Source organism: Haemorhous mexicanus, chromosome 5 (assembly GCF_027477595.1).
Source record: "Haemorhous mexicanus isolate bHaeMex1 chromosome 5, bHaeMex1.pri, whole genome shotgun sequence".
NCBI classification, from domain to species: Eukaryota; Metazoa; Chordata; class Aves; order Passeriformes; family Fringillidae; genus Haemorhous; species Haemorhous mexicanus.
The window spans coordinates 24,938,914-24,951,486 of record NC_082345.1 but is presented as its reverse complement, the minus strand read 5'-3'; the positions used below and the strand labels follow the sequence as shown (position 1 = coordinate 24,951,486).

The 12,573-nt window shown below is 40.7% G+C and overlaps 1 protein-coding gene across 2 annotated transcripts in view; it reads left to right on the top strand.

Moving 5' to 3' along the window:
* Positions 1–12,573, top strand: part of MYH9 (myosin heavy chain 9) — a 70,197-nt gene that overhangs the window by 27,712 nt on the left and 29,912 nt on the right. For both annotated transcript variants that reach the window (XM_059846327.1, XM_059846328.1), the window contains exons 4-9: positions 3,450–3,477; positions 4,214–4,307; positions 9,254–9,346; positions 10,042–10,105; positions 10,643–10,741; positions 11,589–11,732. In XM_059846327.1, coding sequence (XP_059702310.1) covers positions 3,450–3,477; positions 4,214–4,307; positions 9,254–9,346; positions 10,042–10,105; positions 10,643–10,741; positions 11,589–11,732 — 522 coding nt within the window. The remainder of the gene's footprint in view (positions 1–3,449; positions 3,478–4,213; positions 4,308–9,253; positions 9,347–10,041; positions 10,106–10,642; positions 10,742–11,588; positions 11,733–12,573) is intronic.

Below are 12,573 nucleotides of genomic sequence, written 5' to 3'. Positions count from 1 at the left end.
CATGTTGAATGATCCTTTGGAAAAAAAAAAAAGGGTGGGGGGGAGGTGGCCTCTTACCTGAACAACTGAATTCTGATTCATGATGGCACAAGTCAGTATCATATGGACAACAAATATTGGCACTTGAAACTGTTCTTAACTTGAAGAGTATCTAAGAGTTATGCTTCATATGTGCTAGCTCTTTGCCCCTTTGGTCGGCTTCAGTTTCCTGTTGCTCAACACATTATTTGAGTTGTCTGTCTATACACAATTAGAAGAATTCCAGCTATCCCAATGACTGCTGCTTTGCAGTCCTGGGAAAGAATTTCCCCCGGATTGCAAACAGGAATGTTGCCTTTTATGGCAGTGTCTGCGTGCTCCCAGAGACTTGCCTGCACTCGCAGGTACGATCCTGCTGACTTAAAGCAGAGGTGACTAAGGCAGCTGCAGTGGGCCACCAGGAAAGTATGTTGGGGGAGGAAAGCTTCATGCCGAGAGGATTTCAAGCACCGTCTGTGACTTTTTCTGCCTGACCGCCTTTCAACACCTTGGTCTGTGTTAAGGTGGGGAAAAATCCTGTAGCTCCCCCTTTGGAGCTCCTTAGGGTCAATCCAGGGTGCTGTGGCTATCTTGCCTTACTGGAACAAGGCTGGAAAGAACTTCTCAATCAAGTATGAGAAAACTTGGCATGATCAAGAAGTGTTCAATGCCAAAGAACTACTTGGTATTATTATCTGATGTTGATCATCTCTTTTTCTGTTGAGCAGTCAGTTTATCTGTCTGCTTACTGGTATTCTTTTGCTATATCATCTCTAGGATAGAAATGGGAAGGCAGGTGCTATTCAAGTGCCTGGTGCTCCACTGCCTGAGAAGCACCAGCTCATAATTCCAAAGTCAGAGCTGGTTACCAGCAATAAGGACCACCTTATTTAGAATTACCTTTTAAAATGTTTTTTTTTATTTCTCTCAAATCTACTTCTTAGTAGAGCCTCTGTAGTACCTGAATGCGAGCATAACCTTTTCTGGATAAGTGAACTGCTTGTTTTTATTCAAGCTTTTGAAAGTCAGGTGTTATTGAGAGGCACAGTCTTGTCCTTTCACATAGCTGCTTTGTGGTACAGAATTGTACTCAGGTGTTGTGCTACTGAAGAATACATTTCCTTAGGCAATCCATAAATGAGTCATTAGTTATTCCCCTGATCCACCCTCAAAGTGCCCAGTCATGCAGAGGGCTGGCATGTGCCTGCTGAGCCCTTGACCCACTGGGAACCTTAAATGTGTGAGGCCTTTGGAGCTGCCTAACATCTATTCTTGGCCTGGCCTTCAGCAAAAGGAGTGTATATCTCAAAGGCAGTGAATAAATTCAGCACTTGAAAAAATGAATATGCAATTTAAGTAAAGCTGCAGTATCTAGTTTTGAAAGCTTAAGAATTTGCCAGGCCAAAACTCTGAGTGGTGATTTTATTCTACTTGCTTTCTTCCAGGCTTGGGGCTGATCAGCTTTTTCTGAGAACAGTATTAGCAGGGTAATGGCAGGTAATCTAAGTTTTAACAGAAAAAAGCAGATTATTTTCCTCTCATTTTTTGTGCTCATCTGCATACAATCGGTTTCCAGTAAAGATGGTTAAGAGCAGGAGTTGCAAATGTGAACCTAATGCTTCCATTATTGGCTTCAGAATATTTTAAGATGGAATCTCAAACCTGTTAGGTTTGCTAGCTTTCCTTATGCCACAAAAATATGTGCCAAGGGTAGATACACTCCTGTCTTTTTAAACTGTGTGTATGGGAGATTTTTCTTGATTAACATGCCATTCATGCTGTTAATACTGAAATGCTAAATGTCCTAAGTGTTTAAGGGTATAGAAAGGGGTTTCAGGTACTTGAAATCTATCAGGCTAGAAAGCCTTCCCTAATTACAGCTCAATCTCTTTATCTTGCACAAAATAACTTGAATGCTGACTTAATTATATCATCTAAGTGCTGTCTGGTGGGAAGAATATTGAGCGGTCTTGGTTTCTCTAAGCTATGGGGAAAAGGAATAAAAAAAACCAGTAGCTAAAATGTGGAGACAGTCACACAAACATACTGTTGGGTATGAAAAAATTTATTAGAGAGATCCTGTGAATTGCATACTCTCATGGATGTTTGAGGCTTGCTTTCTCTCTCTTTAGAGAGTAGATGTTAGTCCAGTGCAATGAGTGGAAAAAGGAAAGTGGCAATGCCTGAATGCCATCTAACTGCTGCAGTGTTATTGAGCTTCTCAGACTGAATAATCTGGCAGTCCTCTGGTCTTGATTTAAAAATAAACAAACACCTAACATCAAACCAAAAAACCTCCCAGCCTAATGTGGATTTTGAGTTTGGCGGCACAGTGTGTTCTGTGTGCCCCAGTGGCTCTTGTGGGCTGTCAGTCAATGACTTGCTGTGCCCACCTGTTGTATGTTTCACTGTCCCTGTCACAAGAACAAGCTACTTGAGGCTGTTCTGGTGTAGGCACAGGCACTCCCCAGTCTTCCTAGTGCTCCCAGCTCATTCCTGGTGTTGTGAAGAAATGGGATGGAATCTGGGTGGAGGTAGGTGGGCACAGGGTGGAGGGCAGGGGTGAAAGTGAAACAGGGCAGAATCGGTAGAATGTGTGCAGGAGCTGTGGGATGAAGGCATGGTGGAAGGACTGGTCAGGACTGTGCATAACAAAATGAAATCGTAGGTGAATGCTGGCAGGAGGTTAAAGATGTGGGAGAAAATAGTAGTAAATGGGCTGCCTGAATTAAGTTCTGTAACTGGAACGATATCCACAGCTGGGAATTGAACACAGGCATTAGTATGTCTACTGGTATGTCAACATGGAAAAGAAAAGGTTTCTGTTGTTACCAACTACTGTGTTAATACAATAGGGGATGATGCCACAAACAATCAGCTGTATAGGATGCAGGCTGCTGCTCAGTCTTCTAGCTTCTGCGTCCAGTCTGTACAAAATAAGTAACAAATATTTCCTCACTGAGGCTCCAGTGTTTGTTTTGGTCTCAAAGCCTCAGTTTGATGTGTATCTTTGGCACTTTGGGATTTGTAACAGTTGCTGTCCCACTTTCCCCCTACCTCTTCCATTTTCACTGCTCTGCAATAACTTTTCTAAGTCAGTATGGGCCCACTGCAGTAGGGGCTGAAGAACAAGTAGATGCACATCACACTGTTGCTTGTGGTAAAGAAATATTCAGTAGGAGACTTCTTTAGTGTTTGTAGAAAAATTGTAATGCAAATAATATTCTTTCTGGATGAAGAAAAATAAATTGCTGTGGTGCCATTATATACTTTGGCATATAGTAACCCCAGAGAAGGGGTTACTTGGCTGTGTTTCTGAAGATACTTGTCAGTGTTTACTATTTCCTAGTGTCTTTGGTGTTGATTTCATTCTGTCAGAGAAATTTTCTTTTAGAGTTCTAGTCTGACTACTCTTTTAAAATTTCTTCTAGATCGAGAGGATCAGTCCATCCTTTGCACGTGAGTATTTCCAATTGTCAGTTTGTCTGCATGTCAAAGTTTGTGTTTTTACGTTCTTGTAAAAAGGAAGGACTCTCTTAATTTTAGGTGCTGGAAGTGGAATTACAGAATTAGGTAATAATGGAGAGTCAAGGAAAATCCCACTACAGTTCCTTCAATATATAATTCCTTTTGCAAAATAATTTCTGTAATAAATGGAGGAATGGTGGCTTTGAAACAGCCCCTGTGCTCAAACTACTGAAGAAATACAACTTTGTCAGTGGAAAAGGCTTGGAGTGATCCTTCAGATTTGATGCAGCTGTTATGTTTAAGTACATGCATACTGATGAGGCTGATAGAGTAACAGATACTCTTGATGCAGCAGTTTGTCTTCTAGACACAGTAAAATTGATTGGCCCTCAGCCATGCTTAAGGAATTGGTATGTTTCTTCTTGCAGTCAGGAGGCTTCCGTTTGAAAGATTTACTTCGTTACCTTTCACCCAACCTCTACAGCAGCCTCCAAGCTATTCCTCAGCCACTTGACAGTCCCTGTATCCAAGTGACTAGAAAGCACAGTTCTTTATTGCCTTCCATGTTGCAGTCCAGCTGCAGCCCAGCTTTTTTTCCCTTGGTTTTAAGGGAGGTGCTGCAATGGCCAGAATGCAGTTAAGGATGTCAGTAGCCCTTTTGGGATTAGAGATATGGTGATGTCCCCTTACATCTTGTTTGTTGATAACTTGCAGATTTTCTTTACAGAGGTGAATCAGGAGCTGGTAAAACAGAGAACACCAAGAAGGTTATTCAGTATCTGGCTCATGTTGCTTCCTCGCACAAGTCCAAAAAAGACCAGGTAAGACCTAGGTTTAATGATGCTTTATTGCTTTGCTGACTTTGGACACTAAACATGTATTGGCTGATATTGGTGAAAGACCTACTGCTAAGTAGAAGCTTAGATGTTAACATCTGTCAGGGGATTGAGGAGGTCAGTGAACTGTGAAACAACAAGTCTGTCAAAAATTGCAAGTCGGGGAATACTGTTCAAAGTCATAACTCCTTTGAATTTGGTGGATTTACCGTGGGCATAAACTCATCCACAACCCCTTGGATACGTGGGCAAGTGCATGGGCAAGAGCTTCTGTAAATGCATCACCTGTACTGATCTTTTCACATGGTTGTATTGCTTATAACCAGTCTAGGCAGTTTAAAACTGATCCTTCTGTGGGGGAGTTGTCTCCTTTCTTCTGTACCATTATAGATTAGGTCTGGCCATTACATGTACTGTCTCTAAACTGGAGAATACAATGATAGACTAGTGGACATCAGTTGAAATCTTACAAATTATAGGAAAACATTAAAAGGGGGGAAACTGCCAGGTGTTAGCAGCACATGAGAGGAGGGTGGTGATGATGGTGGGAGGACTTTAAAGATGTCTCACTTATATTTTTTTCCCCTCCCTCTCCCCCGATGGACTATTGCCGAATTCTTCAGTTGTATCCTCGTAGGTGAGCTGCACGTTTACTGCACGTTCTGCACCAGGAATGCATTTTCTGTCCCATTGTGTGATTTTTTTGAGCAGCTTTTCACTCCACACCAATATCACTTTCTGCAGCTAAAACAAATCCATAGACAATTCACAATTTTTTTTTTTTTTGTGTGGTGCACAGTAATCTTTTTGTAAGGATGTTCAGTTGGAGACCGTAGTGATATCAAGAATACTTGTGTTCTTTGATCAATAGTAGTTTGCCTTTAAAGTTTTTCTTGCAGGATTTTCCTAGACACGTACCATCTTAGAAGTATTCCATCAGGACTGGACAAGAGTTTCCTAGAATCTTAAGCATATAGTGTGTGTGGTGTTCCTAGTAATATTGATGTAGTTAAGTGTTTAGCCAGGGTGTTTTAGGACTGTGGGCTTGTTAGCCAGATATGAACACGTTGGAAATGTTCATTAATGAAAGCTGAGTGCTAGGTGTGTCCGCTGCATCTCTAAGTAAGTTTTCCTGTAGTAGCTTATTGTGTAGGCATGTCTAACGCATGTAGAGCATATAAATAAGAAGGCATTTCTGCATGCAGGCACACTGTGTGTGTACATGCACATACTAGTAACTAACTTCTGGAATTCTACCAAAAAAAACCAAACATTCTCTGTGCCAAAATTTCAGACATATGAAGGTTTTTCCATGGTCTGTCAGTAGCTGTATTTAGAAACATTCTCCTTTTTTCTTTTTTTAAGTGTGGAAAATAGAATCATGGGGTTGAGTTAAGTATTCTTACACTCTTGTCCATAAGTAAAATTTGAACCACCGAAGCAGGACAGGCAATCTGCTCAGGAGAATAAAACAGTCCTAAGTTGGACTGGTTGGTGATTTGCCCAAGTTCAATATTTAATTTTTTCCCTAAGTTTTGATTTTTTGAAAAAGTCCTGCTGCCCATGTTTTGTGACTAAACTGACCTTACCAGAGGGGATTTAGAGCTCAAGCCTTTGTTAATCAGCAGTGAGTGCTCTCTGCAGCACTTCTTTATGGAGCAAACTTGGAATCAGAATATAGGAACTTATGAAAACGAATACATTTAATTTTTTGAGGATCTCAGGTATACTGGTCATGGAAGATTTTTGTCTTTAGGCACAGAACTAAACAAAGGAAATTATAGAAAGTATCGGTACTTTCTTTACTGTGAACTTTTGGATGTAAACTGGTATTTTTCCAAATATCAGGGCAAAATCAGTTTTATAAAACATATTCTTTAGCTCACTTGTTTTGGAGGTAGCGGTGCATTCCACCATTCCCAGTGCATTAGTATATTCAGCTAAATAAGCTTCTAGCTGCATGGTGTGACTTCTATGCACACTAAGGCTCCTTTTGGGGGGAGTACTGAATCTAATGATAGAAACATTTTTTCCTTTAAACTTCTAATTATGGAAGGTGAAATCAGTGTTTTTCCATGTTTAATCTAAGCTTCTCTACTGTTTGATTAAATCATGTAATGATTTTTCAAGATGTGAGTGTTTGTAGCTAATCGGAAATCTGTGGGTAATAGTAGCTGATATTCAAGTATTTGTAACGCAACTTTGGTTATGGTTGATCTTTTTCCTTCCCCTATGCAGCCACTGGTGCTGGGATTTAGTTATTTGATAATCTCTCACATGACTGCAGAGAAGAATACAAAAGCAAATCCCAGAAGTGTAAAAAAACAAAACAACAAACTCCAACAAACTAAACAACCCAAACACCCTCCCCCATATATTTTTTTAATTGCATGCTGCTAAAGGTAGATGTGATTTCTAGATGCCTTTCTCCATACTTTCGGAAGAATAAATAGTTGAAAAGGCTTCTATCTTGCTTAGAAAACATTCCAAAAAGTGTGTGAGAAGCAAAAAAATTCAGAGTGCAAGGTAGATGTCAAGGATTTTAGTTGCTTGGTGTTGTAATTTCAGAGCAGTAGAAAGACAGCATACTGAAGAATATTGACAACTGCTAACTGCAGGCTAACAGGCCCAGTGGCTTTTTCTGCTTCTGTTTTCATGAGGAATATTGCACATACTTCAAATGCATGCCAAGTGTTAAACAAATTAGTTTCAGGTCAAGGAATGGCAATTACAAGTGCCAGAAAATTGGCAGCATCTTAATGATAGGTACCTTAGGATTTTTAGAAAGCTTGGACAGCTCTGTCTTGTAATAGTTTTGCTTTGCAAAATTACCTCTTGTATAAAAATAATGAAGTATCTTCCGTCAGTGAAAGGTGACCATCAAAATTTAAAGTGAAAAATGCCCAACAAACTCCACCCCAAAACTTATTAAAAATTTTCAACATGATGGAATTGCCTTTTAAACAAAGACAGCATGCAGTGAGGAATGGGTACAGTAATTGCAGACACTTAGTATTATGTGCTGTTACTGTGGCATGCTGAGAACTTGGATTTTTCCACTGTGTCATGGTGCTGAGGCAAATCAGGAAAGCTCAGTGATTTGACCAACTCTTCAGCATTTTCCTTTCCCCAGAGCTTCATATTGTTGTGAGGCCAAGCTGTCATTCTCTATGCATATTCTACCTTGGTGTTTCAAGAGACTTAATCACCTCTAAACTACAATTTACCAACACCTACTTGAAACTAATGACATTTTTTCCTGAGGTACTAAGTAAGTAGGGTGTATTATATGTGGATTTGCATAAACTTCCTGTCTTTGTGTAGCTACGTATGGCCTCAGTTTTATTTATAGCCAAATAATTAAAATAGATTTGATGTCAAAACCTGATTTCTCTTCCCCCCTTGTTCCATTTAGTTGGGTTTAAGTGCTGTGTTGCTTTCATCTCTCACTTGAATAATAATAAATTGCAGTTAGAAACAGAGGCCTAGGGCTTCACTGCAGGATGGGGAATAGAAATAGTGTGAGCGAAGAGCATTCCAAGTTCAGTGCATGTGGCAGAACACAAGGGGAAATGTGACCACCACGCAGTTTCAAGGACTGAACCCTAGTTTCAAGGTTTTTTAACAGGCAGTGCTAGATGCTGGGTCTGTTGTGAGACAGTTGATGTCCCAGCTCAGGTTCCCTTACCAGGGCTAAACTCCTTGTTCCATATACTTGACAGTGAATGGAGGTGTTTGCAGCAGCTGCTCCTTCTGTGTATATGCAGTTCCACCAGGGCTGGGGGTCTTGTTTGGCCTTGCACTTTGCAAGCATTAAGTGAAATGATCGTGGAAGTAAAAAATAAAGACTTGTAGTTTGTTGTACAGTTTCTCATATATCTTCCTCCTTTTTTTTTTTGTTGCTTGTATTTTTAGAGACACTGTGTAAGAACTAATCTGTCTTTGAGAACAAATGAGAACAATTTTCCTGCAGAAGTAACCTTAAATAGTTTCCCCATAAATTCCAGTTCTTACAAATCAAACTTCATTTCCATCTGTTATGCACAGGCAGTCTTGAGTACTTACTGATAACTGCTAAAAAGAGAAACATTAATCTAAACTGTAATTTTGTGTCTCCAGAAGCTTTTTAGTTGATCTTGAAATATAGAGAACACCATGCTTTTAGCACAGACAAGTAATTTTTCAAAAGAGCTAGGGATACGTGTAGAGCCTGCAGGGAAAGGTCCATATGCTGCAATGGCCTAGTACTGGGCAGAGATAAAACTTCTGAATTTCTTTCTCTAAAATTCCAGTATTTTGTGTTCCTTTAGGGGAGGAGTGTGTGAATATGGCAGCAGACTGCAAGCAATCATGCAGTTTGTGGGATACCACTAATTCTCTTTTTTGTGTGTTCCTCCTTACAAAGGAGATTTTTGCTTGTTTGTACTTTGTAAGATGTAGACTTTTATAAAAGTGCAAGCTTTTTGTGTTTGGTTTTTACAAAACATTAGACCTTTTCAGACTAACTTCTTAACCTACTAGTAGCAGTGTTCAGAGCTGTCTTTTAGTAGCAAGATAGGATTTACCTCACTCTTCCAGGCTCTATGGCAGTACACTTCTGGGATGAGGGCCTGGTCTTGGATGCTGGTATGGTTTTCACTTTGTCCCCGGGAAGTCTGCGGGATATTACAGCCAAGTGACTTTGAAGGGCTTCTTGCTAACAGAAAGACACACTGGGAGGAAGGGAATGAGGCTTATTTATGAGTGTTTCTCTTTAACCCAGATAACTAATGAGTCTCCTTTGAAGGTTTAAGTGATCATCTCCTAAGGTTTAACATGGCTTCTCTGCAACAGATGCCAAACTAGTGTGAATTGAAACCACAGTGCTGGTTTGACCCAAGGTTAGTGCTGTGAACCACTACCTACTTTATTAATTTTGGGTTTCTCTCTAGGGAGAACTGGAGAGACAGTTGCTCCAGGCTAATCCCATCCTGGAGGCCTTTGGAAATGCCAAGACAGTAAAGAATGACAACTCCTCAAGATTTGTAAGTATTATTATGTCATGAGTGTATTCAAAAAGTGCATCAAAAGTGTATTTTACACTTTCCAGAGTGCTCTGCTTTTGGTTGTATTCCTTTCAGAGATAGAGTAACTGAGTGACTTTCTTTAAATTATCTGGGAAATTAATTTCATTTGGTGAATTTTCCAGAACAGATCTTTTAGGTCTCTAGAATGAAGAAACCAGACCCTGTGCCAGGATCATCTGTGCTGATTTTTTGGTAATCATTACAGTCAGCTTTATCCTAGAGAGCAAATACTCATCCTTATTTTGCTTGCTCTGGAGAACAATGGACAACATCTGAGAGGCAGGTGGGGGAGCTGGAGCAAAGCCAAATTAAAATGGTTGAAGCTAATACTGAAAGGGGTGGAACTGTCAGGGTAGTGTAACGTGAAATTCAAGGGACCCTGGTTGTGGGAAGTGTAGGTTGAAACATAGTGAGTGTGAGTTGTAGGTTGTCACAATGACAGAAGTGTCTGGAAGTGCTTGGTGTCTTTTTTTGTTCACCTACTGATCACAACAGCAATTGTTGCCTATTGGCTGACCTTATGCTTTGCCTAAAAACCTGCCTGATCCATTTGGAGTTTCCTTTCCTGGATTAAAAGAGAAGGTTTACCTCTCCTTTACTGTTGTTACCAAGCACAAAGAATACTAATTTTAATGCTGTTGTCTTCCTCTTAGGGCAAATTTATCAGAATCAACTTTGATGTCAACGGCTACATTGTTGGAGCCAATATTGAAACCTGTATCCTTTCTGTAACCCCTTGAAAGGTTCAAGGCTCTAGAGGTGTCAGGAATGGTACCTAGCGGTCTCATCACCACTGACGTAGGTTGAGAAAACAGTTGGAAGCACTCTAAACTTCTGCTATCAAGATCACTGTTGTAGTCTCCTCTTCTCTCAGTAGTGTTTTGTGACCTTTGTGATCATGGTGCCGACCTTTTCTGAGTTAATGAATTTGAATCTTAAGAGGTGAAATGCAAGTATAAACTGCAGCATATGAATAGGTATGGAATTTCATAAGTCATTCTTGCTTCTTTCCAAGGCAAGTAGGGATTGATGGCATCAATTTTTGTGTTTCTTACCAATTAAGTCTCTCTTACCATGGTCATCATTCAGAGGCTGGCAGAACTGAGACCAGAAGCTCAATGGGTATTGACTGATAATGATTGCTAAGTCAATACCCCTGTCAATTGGTACGAAGAGAACATCAGGTAGTTTTTTCTCCTACCACAGAACAGGAAGGGATTTGTATGTCCTGTCATGGGCCTTGACTCTCTGAAGATCTGCTGGAAAAGTCACGTGCAATTCGCCAGGCCAAAGAGGAGAGAACCTTCCACATCTTTTATTACCTGCTCTCTGGGGCAGGGGAGCATTTGAAGAGTAAGTATGATTGTGTTTTGGTGAGGGAATCCCATAACTACAACAACAGAGAGACCTGTTCCTTCACAGTTCCTCCTTCTCTGCCTTTTGGATATGGTCAGGTCTCCTCCAGTTCTTTCATGCACTCATACGTCCATCTGCCCTCCCCCTGCACTTCTCAGTTCCTGAAAACTTGCTTCTCTGGTTCCTTCCTGCACTTGTCTCCCTGCCAGGAATGACTCTACGCCCTTCCTTATCTAAATCACTGTCCCATGTTTAGTCTAGTCTTGCATGATGTAAACCATTTTGGTGCAGGAATGGTCCTGCTGTGATGCACTCGGCGTGTAACTGAGTGGAGCAAATCTGCAAGCCTCTAAGCAGCTCTAGCAGTCTGGGATCCCAGCACACCTTTTTAATATCTCAGCCTGGTAATGTGGGTCTGTGTTGTGCAAGAGCTGCAAATGGATCTGCAGGAATGACACAAGGAGAGGACTTTCTCATAGCTGCTACTGTGTCAAGAATTCATATATGAACTTTTATCTGACTTGAAACAAATGAGGTATCTGAAATTAAAGGCAGATTTACTTTCAAGTTAATCCCTACTATTTACAGATTTAGGACCTAATGATTAGTGGCACTGTTTTGGTGGAGTAGTCCAGAGGAAAGAATAGCAAGAAATAACACAGAAAAAGCTCTGTGTTTATCTAAAATACATTAAATATTCAGCCCAAAGTAAAACTGGGTTTAATCCTAGATTCTTCCAGGAGCTGGTAGTGTATGCAAGTCAGAAATTTGATATTGGTGGTAGCTTGTTGTCTGTTTAGAAAAAAAAAATCCATAGCAACTTGTTTCTCAATTCTTTCCTAAGATGATCTGCTGCTGGAGCCTTACAGCAAATACCGCTTCCTTTCCAATGGGCATGTTACGATCCCGGGTCAGCAGGACAAAGACATGTTTCAGGAGACCATGGAGGCAATGAAGATCATGGGCATCCCAGATGAAGAGCAGATAGGTATGAATATGCAAGGAATGAAAAAGGGAACAGGCTGTGTCTTGAGATTTTTTGTTCTGGTGTTCTTTTTTGTTTTGTTTTGGTTTGTTTTGATTTGTTAGTTTTTTGTTTAGGGATTTTGTTGGTTTTGTTTTGCTTGTGTCCATTCCTGCTCCCCCTGCCCTGAGTGAACAGTGTATAAGCAAGAAAATTCAGTGGCTTTGGAGTGACCCACCTCAGGATCTACCAGCACAGTTTCAGGTTATACAGTTAACTCTAGAACAAGCAGCTAATAAAAACATGCTCCTGCTTGCTGTTTTTGTTCCCAGTCTGAGGCTTGTATACCCAGTTTATGAAAAACACATCGAAGATACAAGAATCCCCTTGTTCTCTTATGCAGTGCATGGCTTGTGTGCTCCCCCTGTCCCTTCGCAGTGGCTCTAAAGTATCTGATCCAACCACTGCTGGATTAGTCCTTTGAGAATGGGCTGGTCATAGTGCCTTTCTTTCCAGCTTAACACTGAACTGCTGATCAGAAATTAATATTGTCTGATTCTGGGAGCACAGTAGCATGACAGTGGAAATAGAAATGCACACAGCCAGCACAAAGCACAGTGATACGCAGTCACCAGAGCTCCGTGCTTGCTCATTCATGATCTGCCCCACTGGTGGGAAATCAGTGTTCTGCAAAGTCTCACCTTCAAAATGTGTATGGTCATCTAAAGCTAGGACTGTCTCTACACTGAAGCAAGCAGTTGTGGTTTGACATCACTACCTCCCCTGCTGGAGGCTGCAGCTCTTGTGGCTATAGGAAACATTTATTTACCTGTGCCTTCTGCTGTTTACAATCCAGCTGTTAAAA